Consider the following 23,490-nt stretch of genomic DNA (forward strand, 5'->3'; position numbering starts at 1 on the left):
GATGAATGTGAAGCAGTATCTCACTGTGGTTTTGATTTGGATTTCCCAAAGGCTAGTGATGTCGAACATCTTTACGTGAGCTTATTGCCCATTTATATATTTCTGAAGAAATGTCTCTTCAAGTTCTTTGCTTATTTTTGAATCCGGTTGTTTTGTTGTTGTTGTTGAGTTGTAAGAGTTCTTTATATATTTTGGGTGTTAATCCATTATCAGATATATGGTTTGCAAATATCTTCTCCCATTCTGTGGGTTATCTTTAACTCTCTTTATAGCATCTTTTGAGTCATAAAATTATTAATTTTGATAAAACCCAATTAATCTTTTTTCTTTTGTGCCTGTGCATTTGGTGTCATATTGAAAAAATCATCACTGAATCCAATGTCATGAAAAAATTTCCCTATCTTTTCTTCTAAGAGTTTTAATCTTAGCTCTCATATTCAGGTGTTTGATGCATTTTTAGTTAATTTTTGTATATGATGTAGGGCAAGGATCCAAATTCATTCTTTTCCATGTGGATATCCAGTTTTCCCAACATCATTTGTTGAAAAGACTGTCTTTCCCCTCACTGAATGGTCTTGGTACCCTTTCAAAAATCATTTGGCCATATATGAGAGGGCTTATTTCTGGGCTGTCTATTCTGTTCCACAGCTCTATATATCTGTCCTTATGTCAGTACCACCCTGTTTTGAATGCTGCAGTTTTGTACAAGTTTTGAAATCAGGATGTTGTGAGTCCCTCAACTTTGTTGTTTGTTTTCAAGATTACTCTGGCTATTAGGGAGTCCTTTGAGACTTCATATGAGTTCTAGGATGGGGTTTTCTGTTTCTGCAAAAAGGCAGATGAGATTTTGATAAAGATTGCACTGAGTCTGCAGATCGCTTTGGATAGTACTGTCACCTTGACGATATTAACTCTTCTAATCCATGAACGTGGAATGTATTTCCACTTATTCATGCCTTTAATTTCTTTCAGCAAAATTTTGTAGTTTTCAATGTACAAGCATGCCTTTAATTTCTTTCAGCCAAATTTTGTAGTTTTCAATGTACAAGTTTTTGTCTCCTTGGTTACATTTATTTATGAGTATTTTATTATTTTTGATGCTATTGTAAATGGAAATGTTTACTTAACATCCTTTTCAGATTGCTCATGTATAGAAACTCAACTAATTTTATGTGCTGGTTTTGTATCTTGCAACTTTGCTAAGTCTATTATTAATTCTAAGTTTTTTTGGTGGAATCTTTAGAGTTTTCTACATATAAGATTGTATCATTTGTGAACAGAGACCATTTACTTCTTCCTTTCCAATTTGTATGCCTTTGATTTCTTTTTCTCGCCTAAATGTTCTGGATAGAATTTCCAACACTATGTTGAATAGAAGTGGTGAAAGCAAGCATACTTGTCTTGTTCCTGATCTTAGAAGAAAAGCTTTCAATCTTACATCATTGACTATGACTTACCCATATATGGATTCTTCATATATGACCTTTATCATGTTGAGGAAGTTCCTTCTATTCCTAGTTTACTGAGTGTTTTTAATGTGGCAAGGTGTTGAATTTTCTCAAGTCCTTTTTCTGTATATTGAGATGATCATGTGGGCTTTTCTGCCTTCATTCTATTAATATGTTGTATCACATCAACCAGTTTTCTTATATTGAACCATCTTCACACTCTTGGAATAAACTGCACTTTGTCATGGTATATAATCCTCTTAATAGGCTGCTGAATTAAAGCCATGTAGCTCTATGATCACCATAGCTTTCTGTGTGGAGACAATTTCTAAATCACCACCACAGGGAGTAAGACCCAAATAGAATCTAGCAGCTTCACTGGTTGGAGGAAATGGGGATCAGAGTTTGGGGAGGGTGAGGTTGCTGGAAGTTGCAGGGCAAAGTTCTGGAAAGGAGGAAGTTAGACCAAAAAAAAAAAAAAAGAAAAGAAAAGAAAAAGAGCTCCAGGTATTTGCATGAGTCTTTCCAAGAGGCCATGTATACATTGAGTGGAACTCCACAAGGCTAGGCAAATAAAAACTAGTAAGTTATAGGCTAAACAATTCTCAGAATTCACGCAAGGCAGGGAGACTCAAATTTTGACCAACCAGAATCGAAATCCTCAGCAATTCACTAGGAAATTCAGTGGAGACCCACTTAGAACATTTGGAGGGCTCAACTATCGCTTAAGGGAATGCTACTTTCGACTCACCCTAGGAAAGCTTACAAACAGGTCTAAAGAGGTGAAACTGACCTGCAAGTTACTTAACTGCCTACCAAAACAAATTCAACAATGTAATATTAAAAATGTTAATGTAAGAAAACAAAATGCAGACACTGAACAATGTAACAATCACAACATCCAGAATCTAATTTTAAAAATTTAACATGCTAAGAAGCAAGAAAACATGACCTAGAATCAAGAAAAAAACTGGTCAATAGAAACAACCAGAAATAATAGAGGATGAAACTAGCAGACAAGGATGTTTAAAAGGCTATTATAACTATGTGGAAATAATTAAAGGAAGTCAAACATAATGTGAAAATGGAAGTTTTTCCCCCAGTCTTGAAGCTGCTTTTGACTTCATTTTGAGCTGATTTTTGTGCATGGTGTAAGATAGTAGGCCAGTTGCATTCTTTTGCATATGGCTGTCCAGTTTTTCCAACATCATTTACTGAAGATACTATCCTTCCTCCATTGTATACACTTAGCTCCTTTGTCATAAATTAATTGACCATATATGCATGGGTTTATTTCTGGGCTCTCTATCCTGTTCTACTGATGAAAACGGAAGATTTTTTTAGGAAAATGAAACTTATAGGTTTGAAAACTAGAGTATCTGGAAGGAAAAATACACTAGATGTGAGTAACAACAGATTTGATACCACAGAATAAAAGGTAAGTGAGAAGACATAATAGGGAAACCACAGTAACACGTGGGATAACAGGACATGGTTTAATATATATGTAACTACAGTTCCAGAAGCAGAGGAAAAAAGGGAAATAGAAAAAAATGTCTGAAGAAAACAATTGGCTCAAATGTGATGAAAATATAAACAAACAGATCCAAGAAGCTCAACAAACCCCAATCAGGATAAATACAAAAGAAAAAAACAGTAAGACATATCATAATCACATTTCTCAAAACCATGTATAAAGAGAAAATCTTAAAAGTAGTTCACAGGGAAAAAGGACACCTTAAGTACAAAGGAGTAAAGATAAGAATGACAATAGACTTCTCAGAAACTATGCAGGCCATAAGTCAATGAAGCATCATCTTTAAAATGCTAAAAGAAAAATACAAGTTAACTTATAATTCTATGTCCAGTGAATACAGCCTTCAAAAAGTAAGGCAAAATAAACACTTTGTCAGCAAAACAAAAGCTGACAGAATGTGTCTTAAGCAGGTTTACATTATGATAAATATTAAAGGAAATTCTTCAGGCAAAAACAAAATACTGAATGGAAACTTGGATCTCTATGAAGGAATGAATACCACCAGAAATCATAAATACACGGGTAAATGCAACTTAAAATAAAAAGAATGAACACAGATATACTAAGCAGCTGGATTGACCATATTAATAAGTAAACTTTGGAAAAAGGAATATTACAAGGGACAAAAAGGGGCATTTCCTAATAAAAAAGGAGTCAATTCATAAGAAGACGAAACACTAGATATGAATGTACCCAATAACAGAATTTGAGTATCAATGAAACAAAAACTGAAATGAGAAAAAGGCAAGTCAAAAAGGACTATTGTAGATTTCAACATTTCTCCCTCAGTAATTGATAGAACAAGTAACAGAAAAGTCAGTAAAAATATAGAACACTTGAACAACACTAAGAATGAACTTGACCTAATTTACATTTACTGAACAACATACTCAGCAACTATAAAATAAACATTCTTTTGTAGTGCAAAGGGAATGTTCACAAGGATTGATGGTAGGTCAAGAAAGTAAGTCTCAATAAATTTCAAGACAGAAATGAATTAGAAATCAACAAAAATAACTGTATTAGTCTTCTTGGGCTGACATAACAAAATACCACAGAGTGACTTAACAGAAATTCTGTTCTGGAGGCTAAGGAAGTCCAAGATCAAAGTACCAGCAAGACAGATTTCATTCTAAGGTCTCTTCTCTTAACTTGTAGGTGGCCACCATCTTGCTCTCTGGTCCTATGACTGCTTTGTTACACACAAAGAGAGAGTGAGCTCTCTGGGTCTCTTTCTATAAGGACACTAATTCTATAGGATCGGGGCCCCATCATCATAACTTCATTTAACCTTAATTACTTCAGTAAAGGCCCTGACTCCAAATGCAGTCACATTAGAGATTAGGGCTTCAACATGTGAATTTTGGAGGGACACAAACACTGTCCTCACCAATAAGATATCTAAAAAATCCCTAAATGTTTGGAAAACAAATAACCTATGAGTTAAAGATGAAATTATAAGGGAAAATAGAAAACATTTTAGTTGAATGACAAATCAAAATATATTAAAAACTGTGGGAAACAATAAAAAACTAAATAAATGAAGATACATCATGTCCTGGACTAGACGTCTTAGTACTTTTAAGATACAATTCTCTCTAAATCAAAATGGATTTTTATTTATTTTTATTTTTTTATTGACGTATAGTTCATTTACAATGTTGTGTTAATTTCTGCTGTAAAGTGATTCAGTTATACATATATATATATATATATATATATATATATATATATATATATACATTCTTTCTCATACTCTTTTCCATTAGGGTTTATCACAGGATATTGAATATAGTTCCCTGTGCTATACAGTGGTATCTTGTTGTTCATCCATTCTATGTATAACAGTTTGGATCTGCTAATCGCAAACTCACAATCTATCCCTCCCCTCCCCTCCCTCCCCCTTGGCAACCACAAGTCTGTTCTCTATGAGTCTGTTTCTGTTTCGTAGATAAGTTCATTTGTGTCATATTTTAGTTTCCACATATAAGTGATAGCATATGGTATTTGTCTCTTTCTGACTTACTTCACTTAGTATGATAATCTCTAGATCCATCCATGGTGCTGCAAATTGCATTATTTCATAAAATGGATAATTTTAATGCAATCCCAGTCAAAATCCAACAGAGATGTATTTGTGGAAACTGACAAGCTGGTTCTAAAATTTACATGGAAATTAACACTCTGGGGTGGTTTATTTTTGAAACTTATATTATGAAAGTTCTAGAACAGTCAAAACATTTTTGAAAAGAAACAAAATTGGAAGACTCACACTTTATTTCAAGGTTTACTATAAAGCTACATTTGTCAACATACTATATGGTATTTGTATAGAGAAAGACAGGCTAATGGAATCAAACTGAGATCAATATTGGGCCCACATATAAATGGTCAACTGATTTTTGATACAGATAATAATGTATTTCAATGGTGAAAGGATAATGTTTTCAATAAGTGTTGAGACAACTGCGTATCTATATGAGATAGAGATAAAAATGAATTTTAATGATTAACTCAAACACATGCAAAATAAATTAATTTGAAATGTATCTTGGAACTAAATGTAAAAGCTAATCTATTACATTTCTATTAGAAAACATAGAAGAAGATGTTCTTTACCTTGGGGTACTTAACATTTCTTAGACATTACACAAATAGCACAACCATAAAAGAAAAGAAAAAACAAAAACTTGACAAACTGTTCTTCATAAAACTTAAAGCCTTCTACTCAAAACACAAACCCTACTTCCCAAAAAGGAAAGGCAAGCCAAACCGAAAGAAAATATGTGCAACACATATACATGACAAAGGACTTGTGCCCAGAATATATAAAGAACTCTTACAATCCAATAATAAGAAAACAAACAATCCAATAAAAATGGGTAAACAACTTAAACAAATACTTCAGAATATATATGAATGGCCAATAAACATATAAAAATATGCTCATCATCATTAGTTATCTGGGAAATGCAAACAAAAAACTACTCCACAACCCCTACGATGGCTAAAATAAAAAGGAATGATAATATCAAATGTTGGCAAATGTTGGAGGTGAGATAACTGGAACTGTCATACACGGCTGATAGAATTGTAAAATGACACACATACTTTGAAAAAGTTTGGCAGTTTCTTTTAAAGCTAAACACACACTTACCCATAAAACCCACCTAACCCACTCCCAATTACTAGGTATTTAATCAAGGCAAATTAAAACACATGTTTACACAAAGAGTTGCATATGAATACTCACAGCAGATTTATTTTTAATAATCAAAACCCAGAAACCCAAAAGTCCATTAATAGGTAAATGGATAATCATAATGTGGTATATTGTGGTATATTTACACAATGAAATACTACTCAGTAATAACAAATAAATGCATAGATGAGTGAAAGAAGCCTAAATACACTCTATATGATACCATTTCTATGACGTTCTATATTAGGCAAAACTCATCTACAATGACAGAAATCAGATCAGTGGTTGCCTAGAGGATGGGGTGAAAGGGCCCACTGCAGGAACACACAGAGAATTTTCTAAAGTGATGAGTCATGATTACACATGTGTATATTATTCGCCAAACTTCTTAGAACTTTACACTTAAAATGAATGCCCTTTATTACATGTCAATCATACTGCAATAAAATTGATTTAAAAATGAATCTGGTAATTCTTAAGTGCAAAAATGCAAGTATCCTAAGCAACCATCATTGACTCTTATTATTAATCAACAATAAAAGACAGTCTAAAGTTACTTGAAGCACCGATTATTTGGTGATAATTGGGCAAAAAATGTGATTACAGTACCCTACTTCTCACACAGTATCTTTTCAATGCAAATGATAAAATGATTTTTTTTAAAAATTCTAAGCACAGTCTCAAGATGTTAATGTGAATGAAAGTTAAAAAGAACTGAAAAATGCTGAAATAGAAGATGAAGTTTAATCTCAAAATCCTCATAACCTACCTTTCTAGCCAGCTTTGGACCCTCCCTGCTCTACACTATATAGTAACAACAAAACTTAATAATTGCCCTCACCAAAGAAGATCTACAGATGTCAAATAAGCACATGAAAAGATGCTCCACATCGTATGTCATCAGGGAAATGCAAATGAAAACAACAATCAGATACCACTACTCACCTATCAGAATAGCCAAAATTCAGGACACTGATAACACCAAATGCTGGTGAGGATGTGGAGTTACAGGAACTTTCACTGACTGCTGGTGGGCATGCAAAATGGTACAGCCACTTTTGTTTCTTAAAAAACTAAACATACTCTTACCACATGATCCAGCAATTGCGTTCCTTGGTATTTACCCAATGGAGTCAAAAACTTACGTCCACACAAAAACCTATGCATGAATATTTACAGCAACTTTATTCATAACTACCCAAACTTAGAGGAACCAAAACTCCTTCAGTAGATGAATGGATAAAGTGTAGTACATCCAGAGAATGGAATATTATTTAGCACTAAAAATAAATGGACTATCAAGCCATGAAAAGATGTGGGGATCCTTAAATGCATATTACTCAGTGAAAAAAGCCAATCTGGAAAGGCTACATACTGTATGATTTCAACTATATGACACTCTGGAAAAGGCAAAGATCAGTGGTTACTAGGGTTAGGAGGGAAGAGAGGGATATATAGGTGAAGCACAGAGGATCTAAGGTAGTGAAAATACTCTGTATGATACCATAATGATGGACATAGTTCATTATACATTTGTACATTCCCATAGAATGTACAACACCAAGAGTGAACCCTAATATGAACTATGGACTTTGGGTATTTACAATGTGTCAATCAATGTAGGTTCGTCAATTGTAACAAATGTACCTCTCTGGTGGGGGACATCAATAATGGGGGAGGCTATGCATATGTGGGGATGGGGGATAGGGGAAATCTCTGTACCTTCTCAATTTTGCTGTGAAACAAAAACTGCTCTAAATAAATAAAGTCTTAATTTAAAAAAATAATAATTACCACCTCCCTGCTTTTCACCCTTCCACACACACAGCTGTTCCATGTCTCCAAGATTTTTGATGTCTTCTTCCTTTTGCCTAGAAACACATTTCACTGAAATTACTTGTTTAATTAACTCTTTACACTATTGCAGTAATTATCAATAGTTCCAATGATGAATAAAGCTGCTATAAACATCCATGCACAGGGGACTGGCTTTTTTTCATTTTTGTATCTCCTGTGCCCACCTAGTACCTAGGACACATACAAACCTCAGTTGGTGGCAAGCGACTGTTAAAGCCATTGGAAGTAACACCTAAGCCAGGAATTCCTAACATTTCTAATTCTGGGGAAATGCAGCAACGTTAATAACGTCTCTGTGAGCCTCTAGCAGGCTTTTTCATAACCTGAAAAAGAAGGCACAAAAGGAAAGGAGGGAAATATAGAAGGGGAAGCCCAATGTCCCCAAAATGCCTATGACATAGGTTACCCTGCCTTTCCTGGATGACTCAACTCTTGCTCCTCTGAAATCTATTTTCCACACAGCAGCAGTAATGACAGGCACCATTAAATTAATTAAATGAGTTATCTTTGGTAAACTGCTTAGAAGAGTGCCTGATACAGAATCAACACTATAAAAGTATCTGTAAAACAAAACAAAACAAAACCCCCATTTAATTCTCACAACAAGTCTGAATAGGTGCTATTAATACTCTCATTTTATAGCTAAGGAAATCAAAGTATATAGAAGTGAGGTAACTTGCCCAAGGCACATAGCTAGTAACACAGGTATTCTGGCTCTTAATCACTATGCTTTACTGCTCACTGCAATTATATTAAAATTCAGTTCTCTTTGTATCCACAGCGCATAGCACAGAAACATGTGCTACAGTCATTGCTCAATAAATGTGTAGATTGAAAGAAAGAAAGAATGAATGATTCAAACAAGTGATTCAAGAGGTTAAATGACTAGGCATCTTTTCACCCAAAACTATTATATTCTCTGGAGACTCTCTGGTCCAAAGATGAAATATGTCAGTTGTTATTTGTTACTTCTCCCAAAAGAGAGTAACATGACAAAGAGAGAAAGAGGGAAAATCTTAAACCTCAAAGAAACAGAAAGGCAGTGCAGCAACAAAAAATGTATTACGCCCATGGTCCACCTCTGTCCATCCTGGTGCCCCATCTGACGGAGGCGACAAAGAATATGGCCTGTGTGAATGAAAAAAATATTGCCTGCAACACTGTAAACAAAGGTTGTTGCAGCCATCGAGCCATCACATTATAGCTGCCCGTGACAGTGAGCCCTGAGGAAACTCAGGATGGAAGCAGCATGCCTGCCGTCAAGCAGTCAGCCACCACAGCCACCTCCAGTGATGTACCCTGAGGAGACTCGGGGTGAGAAAGCCCAGTATACTGGCCCCAGATAGCTGAGGTGCATGTCAAAGGAATGATTTCAATGAGCCCAGGCTTTTGCATCTTCCCATACACAGAAAAGCACTAAATTCCTTAACTTGAGGTGTCTGGTTTTCTTTACTTAACAGTAACCTTTTGATGTTCTGACTACCTGGTCTTTGTTGCAAGAACTCCTATGTGTCCTGGCTCCTCCCTTACCCCTTCAGAGCAGACTCTCAGAGCTATCTGAGAGGCTGCGTCCCAGGCTTAAGTCCAGTTTTGTCTGCTAAATAAAACATAACTCTCGACTTCTAGGTTGTGCTTTTTTTTTTTTCAGTCAATACAGACCAAAGATGTTTCAGGCAGTACATGCCAGGACGTACATCTGGGCCTCTTTTTATTGCTCCTAAGTTTCTCTTTCAAATATCTAGGTAGGCATTTGATCTACCTATTCCTGATCCCTCCAGAATTTGGCTTCTCCAGCTGGCTCTCCTGTGGACTTGATGGTTTATTGCAACCAGATTACAACTAGTTATACTAATTATCGTTTTAATTTCTTCTCTGTTTCCAAATTATTTGTGCTTTTTGTCTCTCTGCTGCACTATGACTTTGTTAATGTTACTAGCCATATTACTTATATCCTGTCTATTTTATAAGATTGTTGTCTCCTGCATTACCCCAGGCCCCCAACAAAATTAGTAATGTCTTGAGAGTTAAACCTATATAACTCTATACAGAATAATTGTAATAGTGCAACTCTAGGTATGGGAAGAAGCAAAAAGGGAAAACATTTCCTGGATCATAATAAACTAGTAAGACGGTGGATGCAGAGAATTTTAAATTATCAACAGGGCCTAATCCAGAAATTGGCACCTTGAGTGGCATATCAACAGAATCTTTGCCTGATCTAGGAATGAGCCTTCCTAGCACTGTGGGACAAAAATCAGTCATGAAATGTCTCCCAAACGTTGGTCGAATTTATGACCAAGGGGAGGGACTGCGTGTGAAAAGTGTTGCCTGCCATTTTGGTAAACAAAGGATGTTGTAACCATCAAGCCATCAAATTACAGCTGCTCCTGACAATGAGCCCTGAGGGAACTCAGGATGGAGACAAAGGGGCTGACCCACTGCCAAGCCCTGAGCCACTGCAGACACGCCCAATGGTGCACCCTGAGGGGACTCAGGATGGGAAAGAACAGGATACTGGCCCTAGATAGCTAAGGTGTGTATCAAAGGAACGCTTTCAACGAGCCCAGACTTGCCTCTTTCCATATGTAGAAAAGCCCTAAATTCCCTAACTTGAGATATCTGGTTTTCTATCATTAACGGTAATCTTTTGATGTTCTGACGACCTGGCCTTTGTCTCAAAACCCCTATATATTCTGGCTCCTCCCTTACCTCTTGGGAGCATCCCTCAGAGGTATCTGAGCGGCTGTCTTCTGGGCTTGAAGTCCTCAGAAAGAATGCCAAATAAAACATTTAGATTGTGCATATTTTCTCAACATTTAGATTGCGCATTTTCTTCAGTCGACAGCATCCTTATTCTCTCACTCCAGGATAAGCCCTTTTGCAAGCACTGAATTTGTATATCCGGTCTCTACTAGATCATGTCTCTACTTGCTCCCTTGCTTTCAAAATGTTTCGATCTCTTAATTTTTGCCTGATATTACAATTTATACCCTATCTGTTGCCCTCTTTTCAATTTTCTCTTATTCTGCTGCTTCTTGCCCAATATATGGTAAGCTGTGCATAGCAACAGGCATGAAAACACCATAGTTTTGTACAAGGGGAGAATGACATTATCTAATTCGTTTCTAAGGCACTTCCTAAAGGCACTGAGTATTTCCTTTGGTCTTCTGTCTGAAATATTCCACTGAGTCTGACTCTACTGGGAACATATCTTATGAAGGTACATAAGTCTCTGGATATTCTACCTCTTGAGGATAGTTAGCACATGCCTACCATAATTATCCTCCTACTGAACTGCAAAATTCCTAAAAATAGGGATCATTTCTTATTCTTTATCCTAGTATCAATGATTCCTAATCATAGTGTACATAGTAAACACTAAATGAATATTTTTAAAAACAGCTTCCCTTTATTTCTGAGCCTCCTGAAACCAAGTTTGTTCTGATTCAATCAATCAAGTATAGATAGTTTTCCTCAATAAATAATTGTGCATTTACTCAAATACAATCATTGGCTACTTTGTTGCCTAGTCACATGGCTTTACAAAATGTTTCTATAGTTGAGCATCTATCAGCTGGCCTTTCTACTTCTATCTTGAAAAAACCCTTAGTAAGATTGATCCTTGAAGCAATCTTTGGAGACACATTCTTTGTATCATATACTTTTCTCACTCTCTGTGTTTTTCCACTTATTCCATCTCCTTGTTTCTGGAATGTTAGTCAGTTTCCTACCATTATATCACATTGTGACCAAACTGATTCTTCTCTCTTAAATTGTATTTAGTGGAGAACCTTGTTTATGACTTTTTGAAAGCTGAAATAGACCATGTTACTGGTTATCTTTATATAACAACATCCTATTATACTTTTCTGATATTCATCAATTTGCCTAGTCATTTCATGAACATTTACTGACCACTTTGTGTCATGTACCAGGCAAGGCATTAGGAAAATAAGAGATGAAATATATATCCTTTTAATCAGAAGAGCTCAGACTGAAGTAGAGGGAAGAGGAGACACAAGTAAGGAAGCAAATATAGAAATAACACTATTTTTTTCTCTCTGTGTTCCCACAGGACTCTGATCTTTCTAGGATCGTTCAGAGCCTGGATTTTTAAGTCACACAGACCTGGATCCAATTCTTTTTTTTTTTTTCTTAACATCTTTATTGGCGTATAATTGCTTTACAGTGGTGTGTTAGTTTCTGCTTTATAAAAGTGAATCAGCTATACATATACATATATCCCCACATCTCTTCCCTCTTGCATCTCCCTCCCTCCCACCCTCCCTATCCCACCCCTCTAGGTGGTCACAAAGCACTGAGCTGATCTCCCTGTGCTATGTGGCTGCTTCCCACTAGCTATCTATTTTACATTTGGTAGTGTATATATGTCCATGCCACTCTCTCACTTTGTCCCAGCTTACCCTTCCCCCTCCCCGTGTCCTCAAGTCCATTCTCTAGTAGGTCTGCACTGGATCCAATTCTTAACTCTGCCACTTAAAGAGTTATGTGATGAGAGTCAAGGTTTTCTCCTTTGCAAAATGGGATAATAACCATTTATTCCTTGCTGGGAGTAGATGAGACAAAGTGCTTAGTTTGGCAATACATGACAGACAATAAATGGTGTCTGAGATGCATAATAAAGGGGCATCTAGCCTGGGTAAAGAAGGCTTCCTGGAGGAGGTGACTCTTGAATTGAATCTTAATCAATGAATGAATAGGAATCAATGAATAGGAAGGGGAAGGAATCAAGATGGAATCTTAGAGAAAGGTTAAGTTTTCATACCAGCATTGAGAACTTTTCATAATCCAGTCTCTACCTATCTTAGCAACCTCTTCTCCCTTAACTCTCCTACATGAACCCTTCCTTCTATCCAGGCTGGTTTATTCACTCATCTCAGAATAGGCTTACTTATTTTCTTTTCTCTATTTCTCCTTAAGCCATCCCTGGTTGTGACACTAGCCTAAAGCTTGTCTATAAGAGCAACGTAAGTTCCACCTTCTTGTAATTGATCAGTCTGGCCCCCACCAATGCCTCCATTATTTCACCTTTTCTAGCACAGGGTTAGATTAACATACCTCTCTACACACTTCCTTTGTCCTCCTATTACATGAGCTCATCACAGTCCTTAACCATCTGCACCTCTGCACTGAGATTTAACTTTTTACATGTGAATGTCATATCTCCATTGGAACATAAATTCAATGAGGGCTAGACTTCACATAATCAAAAGAGAAAATAAGGGGCTTCCCTGGTGGCGCAGTGGTTGAGAGTCCACCTTCTGATGCAGGGGACACGGGTTCGTGCCCCAGTCCCGAGAAGATCCCACATGCCACGGAGCGGCTGGGCCCGTGAGCCATGGCCGCTGAGCCTGGGCGTCTGGAGCCTGTGCTCCTCAACGGGAGATGCCACAGCACTGAGAGGCCCGTGTACCGCAAAAAAAATAAAAAATAAAAAATAAACCAAAAAAAAATAAAAAGAGAAACTAGGGCAAGGATACAGCACTTTATTCTCAGCTCTATTTGGCATATGAAGGCTCAGAAAACTGTTAGCACCAGTCTCGGGGTTAAACACAAAGCACACGGCAGGTCTGTAGAGGCTTAGATGCTTGGACTTCATGAGGTTTTTGTTTTTAGGTTCTCACCTTGATACGCTGTCAGCTCTCTCAATAGAAAACTATAAAAACTTTCCACTGCGGATTGTGTTAGTCATAAGATGCCTCAAATCATTCTGGAAATAAGGCATAATATAACAAAATAAAGGTCAGGAGAAAGGCTGGGAGCCAACTCCTTAGACATAGCTACTATAGTGGGAGGTAGTATATGGAACACTATAATCAACAGATCTGGGTTAAATTCCTGGCTTTTGAAACTTACTGGCTTTAGAACTTGGGCAAATCCTTAACCTCTCTGAGGGACAATTTCCTCAATTAATAATGTGGATTAATCACCATTCACGGTGGTTGTGAAGAAAAAACATTTATATATATATATATAAAGTAACTAGCACACTGCCAGAAAGAGAATACTTCCTTAATTATTCATTATTAAAACACTGTACCAACCCATTACCCTCTGCAACTCCTTTAAAGAAAGTAGAAAAATAGAGATTCTGTTCCCTCTTTAAAGGTGGTAATCGGGAGCAACTTGCCAAAACTCACTGATAACTCAGTCCTGAACAAGGAATCCTAATATCCAACATGAAGTAGGGTTGTCTTTATGGCCAATATGTACCTGTTACAGTGAAAAAAAGCTAAATTAGATTCTTGTCATACTTCTTAGAGTAACTGAGTCTTTCCAACATTAAAAACTCTCAATTTGATAAAAGTGGGAGGCTTCGAGACTATAATCAAGCTGGATGCCCATAGAAAGAAGAGTGTTCCATAAAGGATAAAAAGTTAACTCTTCAAACCCTTGAGGGTGTTTCATTTGAGATTGTGATTGATTCTTCAGACCACCTACTGCTGGTTCAAAATGGCAGGAGCCATAAAACAACACATGGCCAAAGAATCATGAACTCTTGGAAGTGGAAGAAACTAACAAAGTCGTCCAGCCTAAGCCTCTCCTTACATGGCTGAGGAAGTAGGCATAGGATAGATGTCAAGCTACGTACCAAGCTTCCTTTTGCCTCACCAGATACTCACTTCATAGTCATAATTTCCCCAAGATTTTATTTCCCTTGCAGTAAGCAAGATCAGACAGAATAGGTTCATTTGCCTTGCAAAATGGGCCTAAACACTGGAATTACCCAAGACTCTTGCCCCTGACAGAACACTGACACAAAAAGGCAAAAGTATGTACATTCTTGCAGTTACCTGATTAAACTATCAGGTCCCTACAAAGGATGCTGTACTGAAACAGTGACAATGCTGACTACAAACAGAGATGCATACTTGGAACTATAGGCTTTTCATATTTCTTCTATAGAAAGAAAGAACACTATGGGACTACCAAAATTACTGGAAGCTTCTAGTGGTGATAACTGACTTCTTCCCTATGTATCTTCATGATGGCACAGTGAGGAAAAGCGGAGTTAGACTGTGAGACTTCTTAGGAATACCACATAGCAGGTAACTAGCTTTGGGAGGTGATAAACAGAAACTTGGAACCTCGTTAAATGAACCAATCAAACTTCAAATGACTGTTTTTATCCAAGTTTGTGGCTCTACTCATCTAAACTTTTAAGTTTATCAACTTATATGAGTAAAACATGAAAATGCTTAGAAAAAATTAAAAGTCACTAGGTGAATAAATTCATTCATTTTTGAATAAATGCACATACAAAACAGAAATTAAACAACTCTGAGGTGAGATATATTAGCATATACAATTATTCTTAATCAGTCCTTTGACGTTTGTCCTAATTCTAATAATGCAGAAAAATGGTAACACTAGGAACTTCAGGTCTGCAAGATCAATAGGGTCAGAAAATTCAGTGAATAGTGAGCTGAGCATTAATCAACACTGTTATGTAAATACCAAAAAAGGTGAAGTGATATTACACTAAACTTTTAAAATATTTAGTGACTGGAATATGCAAGAGAATATCAGAGTTCTGCTCTGCTCCAGTCAGGAGATCCTGAAAATACTGTGGATACTGCAGCAAAAGGACCATGTCAAAATACGTTAAATTCTTAAGCAAGAGACAAGAATCAAACTTCAAATCACATCACAAGAGAGCTAATGTAACAACTAGGGATATTTAGGCTGTAGAAGAGACAAAACAGGAGAACAACCAGATGCCTTTAAATACTTGCAAGGCAATCAGAAAATGAACTACCATTGTTTCAGTTGGCCCTAGGAGAAGAACAAGTACCAATGGATGAAAAGTACAGAAAAACAGATTTTGGTTTAACAATAATTTTCCATGTTAGCCTCAAAAGTCAATAACCATTAACAGGAAGAGAAGGAGAAATTTACATAAAATAAGAAAAATGTACCTAAGAGACTTGGGCACACTGAACGAGCCTTTGACAAAAGTTCAGGAGATCGTACGAAGCACGACATTAAACCATGCAGATCAGTAATAAATTACACTCTCATAAGTAAAGTTGATTTCCAATTTTTTTATAACAAGAAAGAAGACAAAGCATGGATGATTCAGAAAGCCATATTTGGGCTTCCCTGGTGGCACAGTGGTTGAGAGTCCGCCTGCCGATGCAGGGGACACGGGTTCGTGCCCCGGTCCGGGAAGATCCCACATGCCACGGAGCGGCTGGGCCCATGAGCCATGGCCGCTGAGGCTGCGCGTCCGGAGCCTGTGCTCCGCAACGGAAGAGGCCACAACAGTGAGAGGCCCGCGTTAAAAAAAAAAAAAAAAAAGCCATATTTTATGAAAAATAATCTATGAGTGGTGGTCAAGCTACTGCAAAATTCCAGATGGGAAAAGATGGACTGGTCTAAGTAGTGACGATGGAAACAGAAAGGAGTGAAAGACTTAAAAAATTATTTCCGATAGAGCTCATGGTACTTGAGTTGTTGGAGACTCTTGAAATAACAGTATTTAGCGGGATTTACCGTGTTAACCTAACCATTTATCTACTAACAATAAAAACAACAACAGTAGTGAACGCACAGTGCTTAGCACACAATGTTCTAAATATTTTACATAGATTAACTGATTTCATTCTCATGACCATAGGAAGCGTACTCTATTATCATGCACACTTTACATATGAGAAATTAAGTCTTACATCAGTAAAGTTAGTTAATAAATATCAAAGAACTAGTAAGAGGTTAAATATCATTTTTGGACCTACATAAGCCCAAAGCTAAAGCTCTTAATTGATACACTAGACAGCTGTAAAGGAAAGGCAACAAAAGCCAAAGTGGGCAGCATGTAGTACTATTAAGAGCCTAGTGGAGTGAAATGCATCAGGAGATAAAAGCACTGTAGGTGAAAGTGAGGATTTGGTAGTATCGGAATCACATGCCAGGCTTGTGGGAAGGAAGGAAGGGATGAAAAGGACCAAAGAAACATCTGTATTGAATCCAAATTCACAGAGGTGGGTCCTAGGAATTAACCTTTTTTTTAAAAAAAAAAAGAAAAACCAAAAAACCTTGGATAATTTTGAGGCGAAACCAGCTTTGGGAACATCTGTAGTAGATCTTTAAGGTCTCTTTCTGGTTTAACATTCCAGTTGACCGTCTAAATGAATTTCCCAGAAATGAAAGGAGGGAGGGAGGGATACTAGCACCAAGACAACGGCTATGCATTTACAGTACACACCGTTTATGCTCCCATTTTTACTAAACTGTCTCTCATAGAAACAGGGATAGAGAGGCAAACGGAAGGAAGGGTGTGGTGTTCACGGGTGCTGGCTAAAAAGCAGGCTTTCCCCCAGGATTTTCTAGTACCGTTAGCAGAAAGAAACTTCCTGACTATAAATATATGTGGTAACCCAACTGCAAAATGAGGTGGACGCCTCAGATCCGTCTCAGGCTAACGCTGGATGCCAATATAGCCTTCTATGTGCTCACAAGCGTTGCAGGAAATATCTCGGTTGGGGCCTGCCTTCTCCGAGGCCAAAAGAATCTGGCTCTGCAGAAGAGGTGTCCGCTCTGCAATTACAGCCTCAAGTACCCTACTCCCAGCGATGATCATTTCTGCACATACCTGAGGGTCCTCTAGTGAGATTGATCTCCTCCTCAGTAACCAAGTAATCCACTCTTCCGTTCATATTTTACTCTTGTCTGGCTTCCCAACCTGGGTCAGCGAGGGCTCGCGCAGGCGAAGGTGAAAATCACCCCGGCGGCGGCCACAGCATCGCACTTTCGGTTTCAGTAGCCCCTGAACCGGAAGAGGAAGCCAGGAGAGAGGCGAGCGCCAGGAATGCTGGGAGTCGTGGTTCTGGCTGCCGTTCTGAGGCGTTATCTCACCTGGTGGTCAAAACAAACTGTGAGGTGAGTAAGGAGCGCATTTCTATCCTGGGTAGGGATAGGGAAGGTAAGAGACATAAATGAATTGATATTGTCAAGGAAAAATGAAAACTAAGATCTCCTGCCATCTCAGAAAATCTAACCAAATGTAGAAAAAAAATTATATTATTCAGTAAGCCCTGAACCAGACTGGGATGGGTGTCACAGGCAATTGCTAATGCGATTGCAAAGAAAGAATCTCACCCTTTTTTATAGACAAGCAGATACAATCCATTACGTGCATGTTCTCATGTAAGAGTACTACGTAACCACACCGGTTGCTATACCTTCTTTGGTAGGTCACGCTTGGGGTAGCCATTTGTGTTCCTTAATTGCCATTATCGAAGGGAAAAAGAAAACTTGTCTATTTCTGTGACAAGAAGGTACTTTTAGCTTGGAGCAACGAGCCTAGGCTAACTTCTATGGTGCGAGGATATGGGGCACTATCTTCCTGGATATTTAGATTTCAAAGAGTTGGCTCCCAGGACCTTAAGAAAAACTTTACTGAGTTGTACCTGGTAAGAGGCTTGTTTAGCTTTTAAAAAGACTTATATACATATAAAAGAGACATAGGAAGGATTTATAATTACAAATTTGTTCAAGAAAATTCTCTATGAAAGGGGAGAGGGGTAAAGGTCTCTTCCTTTTGGTAACAGGGAAAACAGGGAAAATTCAATCTTTTTTTTTTTTTTAAGTCCCTGCAGTAAGACTGGTAAACACAGTAGCTTCTGGTTTGATTATTTAATCTGAATTGGAATGCCTTAATTGGAATTGAACTTTTCAATCTTCCATCAATCCCTGTGGTCTGACTCCAGGTGATTTCTCAAACCAGAAGCTACTGTGTTTAACAAACAAAACAAGAAAGAGGCAGATTCAGCAGGAAGGCCTCTTATTTGCCAATCCTGAGAGAGGTTAATATGCAATAGTGGAAAGAACACAGGAGGTGATGTTAGAAGACCTGATCTCAAGTTTCAGCTCCATCTTCCAGTTGTCTGGCTTTGATCGGGTAACCTAATATCTCCCAACTGTGTTTCCCCATCTTAAAAAGGGCATGATAATAGATCTTTAAAAATGTTTTTGAAATGAGTAAATGAGATGAAAATTTTAAAAATGACTTCTCAACTTCAAACTCAGATTCATGCCATCCTCAACTTCCAGCCCTCCTAACACGTGTTAGTTGAATGAGTAAATAAAGTGAAAAACAAAGTATGATAAGTGAAAAAAAAAAGTAAGTAGGTGATATTGGAATGCCAAGAGAGAAGACATCAGATAGAAATAGGAAAAGAAAATCAGGAAACTTATTAATGAAGAAATTTTGAAGAAAAATAAAAGTTTCTTGTAGACTATGTGGGGGTGGGGGAGTCACTAATCTGTACCTGGGAAGATTGCCCTTTTCACCTGAGCCCTCAGTTTCAAAAGAAACACAAAGAGCAGTAAAAGAAAAACGGTCACCAAATAAGTTTAGGAAGTGCTGGTAATAAGTGGAGTGACAGATAAGGCAGGTAAATTATCTTTATACCTTAATGTAAGTATAGTTTTTAAGAATGAGGAAACTTTAATATGTAGGAAGGCAGATAACAGAGGAAATAGGAGTTTCCACTAAGAGAAAACAATTGAGAAAAGCTATGGAATCAGGGTAGTCACGGTGTTAATGAACACAAGTGCATGTGCCTGATGACGCACAGTGAGGCCAAACAATACCAAAATGTCGGAGCTTGGAGCAGAGAATGGTTTATTGCAGGGCCATGCAAGGAGACGGGTGGATCATGCCTTAAAAAACCCAAACTCCTTGAAAGCTTTCAGCAAAGGCCCTTTATAGGAAAGGTGAGGGAGGGGCGTGGTTAGTTGTTGCAAACTTCTTGGTGTCAGATCCTTTGTTCTTGAGGTCAGGTCATGGTCAAGTGATGGTGTTCCTGTAAATCTCCACCAAACAAATGTTATTCTCTGTTCTGACAAGAAAGGGCAAGGTCCCAAGGCATAACTTTCACCTTTCACCCTCCGAGGTCCAGGTCCTGGCTAAGAGGAGGGGGTCCCTGCGGGGGCCAGTTTCCCTGCCCAGGAGCGTTCGTCTAGCACCCAGTCTGGGTCCTCCCGCCAGTACCCAGGCCCAGCTAAACAGGCAGATCTCAGCTGGCAGTGCCCTCAGGGCCAGGTCCCCAGTCCCTGCCCAGCCATCATCACTGAGGGAGCCAGGTGCCCAGGACCCAATTGGTCCTCAGGTGCCTCAGGCTGCCTAAATGGGGGGTAGGGAGCCAGGTCCAATGGACCGCAACCCATGCAGACTGCCACTGCCATTAGGTTGCAGAGGTGGGGATGGGGGAGAGGTTCATCACCACCTCAAGGCCTGGGACCGGCCAGTGGGTGACCTTGGTGAGGCCTATGGAGCCCTGCAGGACACAGCCCCCTGCCTGTTCCCTGGGCCTCCCAGCTCACCTGCCAGCCTGAGGCCAGGTGAGCTGTAGGGCCCGGGGGGAGAAGGCCAGGATCCGCCTCTTACCTCACTCTCTGCCTGGTGACCACCACTCACCTGAGGGTTGGCCTAATGGGCCCCCTAACCACCGTGCTAGTGGTCTTGCAGTAATGGTTGCCTGGTAACTGCCGCCTGCCAATGGCTGCACGCCCTGCTCTATTACAATTCCCCCCTTTTCTTTGATATTCCTCAATCTTGAGGAGAACATGTAGGTATGTTTTGGATAGAGTGGTTAATCATGAACTTGGCAGAGGAACTCAGTTTTAGGGGGACTTGGTTTCAACCTCCAATTCTGTTTCATCCTTCCCCAAGTCTTTCAGGGAATGGGGTGATGACCACTCTAGCTACTTCCTGCTAAAATGGGACACAGTCCTACCTTGATTTGGGGCATGGATACCGAGTTGGAAATAATCCCAAGTTCCAAGTCCTGGATCCAAGTCTTGTATAAGAAAGATCTCATTCCCTGAGGAATTCAGGAGAATAAGCCTAAAAACCAGTATGGACCTGACATGCTGGGGGAGACTTGTTGCCACAAAGCCAGACTCACAGAAGTATAATTTACCAAATTGCTTTAAGTCATGAGTAACTTGAGGGGAAGGGCTTCCCTATATCTGGAGAACACAGATCAAAATCAGTAATATTCCAGACAAAACGCATAACCATTATAACCATATATACCAATTTACTCAGTAACCAATCCTTTTGTTATCTTTTTATGAAGCCATCAGGTCTTCCATTAGGATTTTAAATTTCTTACCCAGTTCAGCGGTATAATCTGAAATTTATTAGAGACCTGCACTTATCAAAAAAGTCCTCCCTATGAATCTTCTTGAAGATGAAGCACTTCTGCAAAGCATCAGCTTAACTGTCTATTTAAGACTTAAAAAGGCAAGGTTAAAGATCTGATCACAATGTGTTGACAAAACTGAATCAATTTGCTATGATATGACCAGAGTTATGGCTGATAGATTATACCAGGACATATCTACATTTCAGAAACTTTATATAGTTTCTAGAATATCTATAGTAGTAACATTTATCTGTACAGTATAATAAAGGAAGGCTTATCATTCCTTTGACAATGCTTCCCATGTAATTCAATGTACCAAATAATACTAGTTAAATATTCCTCCTTGAGATGCCTTAGGGGCCCCCTAACAAATCCCAAAGTTAGCTGGAGGTCAAAAGAACTTTAATTAAAATTTGATATTTGGGAAGTTTGCCAAAAAGTTTCAAAACACTTGGTCAAATAAGATCATCAGTCACTGTAAGACAATACCTGTTTCTTATCCAAAGTGAGAAGAGAACTTAAAAGCAAATACAGATCACTTAAAGGAAGGAAGTTTATATAACCTGTTATCAAAAGCAGCATTCCAGGTAAACTTGTTCTCTTAGCAGAGAGGAACCAAATCTAGTCTCGCACCAGCTTACTTTTAATATTGATAACAAAATCCATTTACCTAAATTTAATCTAATCTCAGCCTGACCATGCATAAAAGTCCGTTTTTACTCAAAACATATATCCTACTTTCCTACTGTAAACTGAAATGTTTTTTAAAATATTTTAGTAGCTTTAATTACATATTTAGATTAGAATCCTCAACTCTTAAGTACCTTAATTTTTAGTGAAAACTAAGAGGCAAGTAATTGTGAACTGTTTGTCATACCAGCATTTTCTGATTGGAAACTTATGCTTTGGTTTTCCTCTCCTAAGAAGGCAAAGGTAGGTAAACTTAGATTTGCCCAGCAACCAGTGTTCCAATATTTTATCCTATTTGAAATGACCTAGATGGTCAATGAATTCTTGCCATTTAACTTAGTTCAGTTTCAAGTTACCAGTCTGGAGAGGCTATTTTAGATAGACTTAAGGTTTCATCATATCAAGTTATTTTTCTTGCTGACAAATTTGCAACAGATATAAGGTCTTATTTGATTTCTAAATAACCTAGGTACAACAGAAGTATTATACTTAACAAGCTTAAGCTAGCTTCAGTGCCAGATATCAATTCAGTACTGAACATTTCCCAGGTCATGAGGACCTGAAATTCATTTTGGCCAACTTTCTAAATACTAAGAAGTATTTCATTTGTAAGCACTTACTTTTGAGTCAATTAAATAGAGCTCACTTAGGGGGTTTCCCTGGTGGCGCAGTGGTTGAGAGTCCGCCTGCCGATGCAGGGGACACGGGTTCGTGCCCCGGTCCGGGAAGATCCCACATGCCGCGGAGCGGCTGGGCCCATGAGCCATGGCCGCTGAGGCTGCGCGTCCGGAGCTTGTGCTCCGCAACAGGAGAGGCCACAACAGTGAGAGGCCCGCATACTGCAAAAAAAAAAAAAAAAAAAAAAAAGAGAGCTCACTTACAAGTTAACTTAGCTGTAATATAACCGAAAGTGGTCCAGTTCTGGAGAATGCATCTCAAGGGGCTGCATTCAGGAAACAAATTTGAGTTTCCCGTAGCCAGCACAATTACACACAAGACAAATGCAAACATACACACAAGGAACAAAATCTAATTCCTGCAGGACAAAAACAAAAGGGTGAAGTTCAACAATTTCCTCAACTTTTTCAAGCAAAGATCCCTCTTTTTAACAACAAACAGCATGCAAATGGAAAGATAGGGAATCATGACTGCATGTGTCGTGGCAATTGATCTGGCAAACGCAAAACCAAAAAGGAAAATAACACCAAAAAACAGTTGGAATAAGTTAAATTTACTTAGTTAACTCCAAGCTTTCTCCTAGAAATATTTTTATTTTCTCAGGGTCAGAATTCTGAAAAAAAGTATTTCATCAAACCAGCTTTCTCTAACTACATATGCAAAAAGAACAAGTTTTGGAATTTCAAAAGGGTTTCATCTTAACCAAATTTTCTCCAGAGTCTAAAGAACATAGTGGCCACACAGTGGTAAAAAAAAACTTCTTTCTTACACCCTAGGGGTGTAAACTCTATAAGATGGAATAGAGCTCTGATTATCATGGCAGGTGTTATTAAATATCAAACAAACAAATGCAATGCAAAATGGTCTCTCAGGATCACAGTTCCCTAGCACCAAAAAGGA

At 38.2% G+C, this 23,490-nt stretch overlaps 1 protein-coding gene across 3 annotated transcripts in view; it reads right to left on the minus strand.

The window, feature by feature from the left end:
• SYNJ2BP (synaptojanin 2 binding protein) overlaps positions 1-23,490 on the minus strand; it is an 84,947-nt gene that overhangs the window by 27,245 nt on the left and 34,212 nt on the right. For 2 of the 3 annotated variants that reach the window (XM_089907888.1, XM_089907886.1), the window contains exons 2-3: positions 22,533-22,751; positions 17,661-17,923 (exon numbers count right to left, since the gene is read on the minus strand). In XM_089907888.1, the coding sequence (XP_089764014.1) occupies positions 17,661-17,724 (64 nt within the window). In that variant the 5' untranslated portion in view covers positions 17,725-17,923; positions 22,533-22,751. Of the gene's footprint in view, positions 17,924-22,532; positions 22,752-23,490 lie in introns of all 3 variants that reach the window. The other variant, XM_089907887.1, reaches the window with a different exon arrangement.

This window comes from Delphinapterus leucas, chromosome 2, assembly GCF_059928025.1.
Source record: "Delphinapterus leucas isolate spDelLeu-1000000601 "Yukka" chromosome 2, BTC_Dleu_Yukka2, whole genome shotgun sequence".
Lineage (NCBI taxonomy): Eukaryota > Metazoa > Chordata > Mammalia > Artiodactyla > Monodontidae > Delphinapterus > Delphinapterus leucas.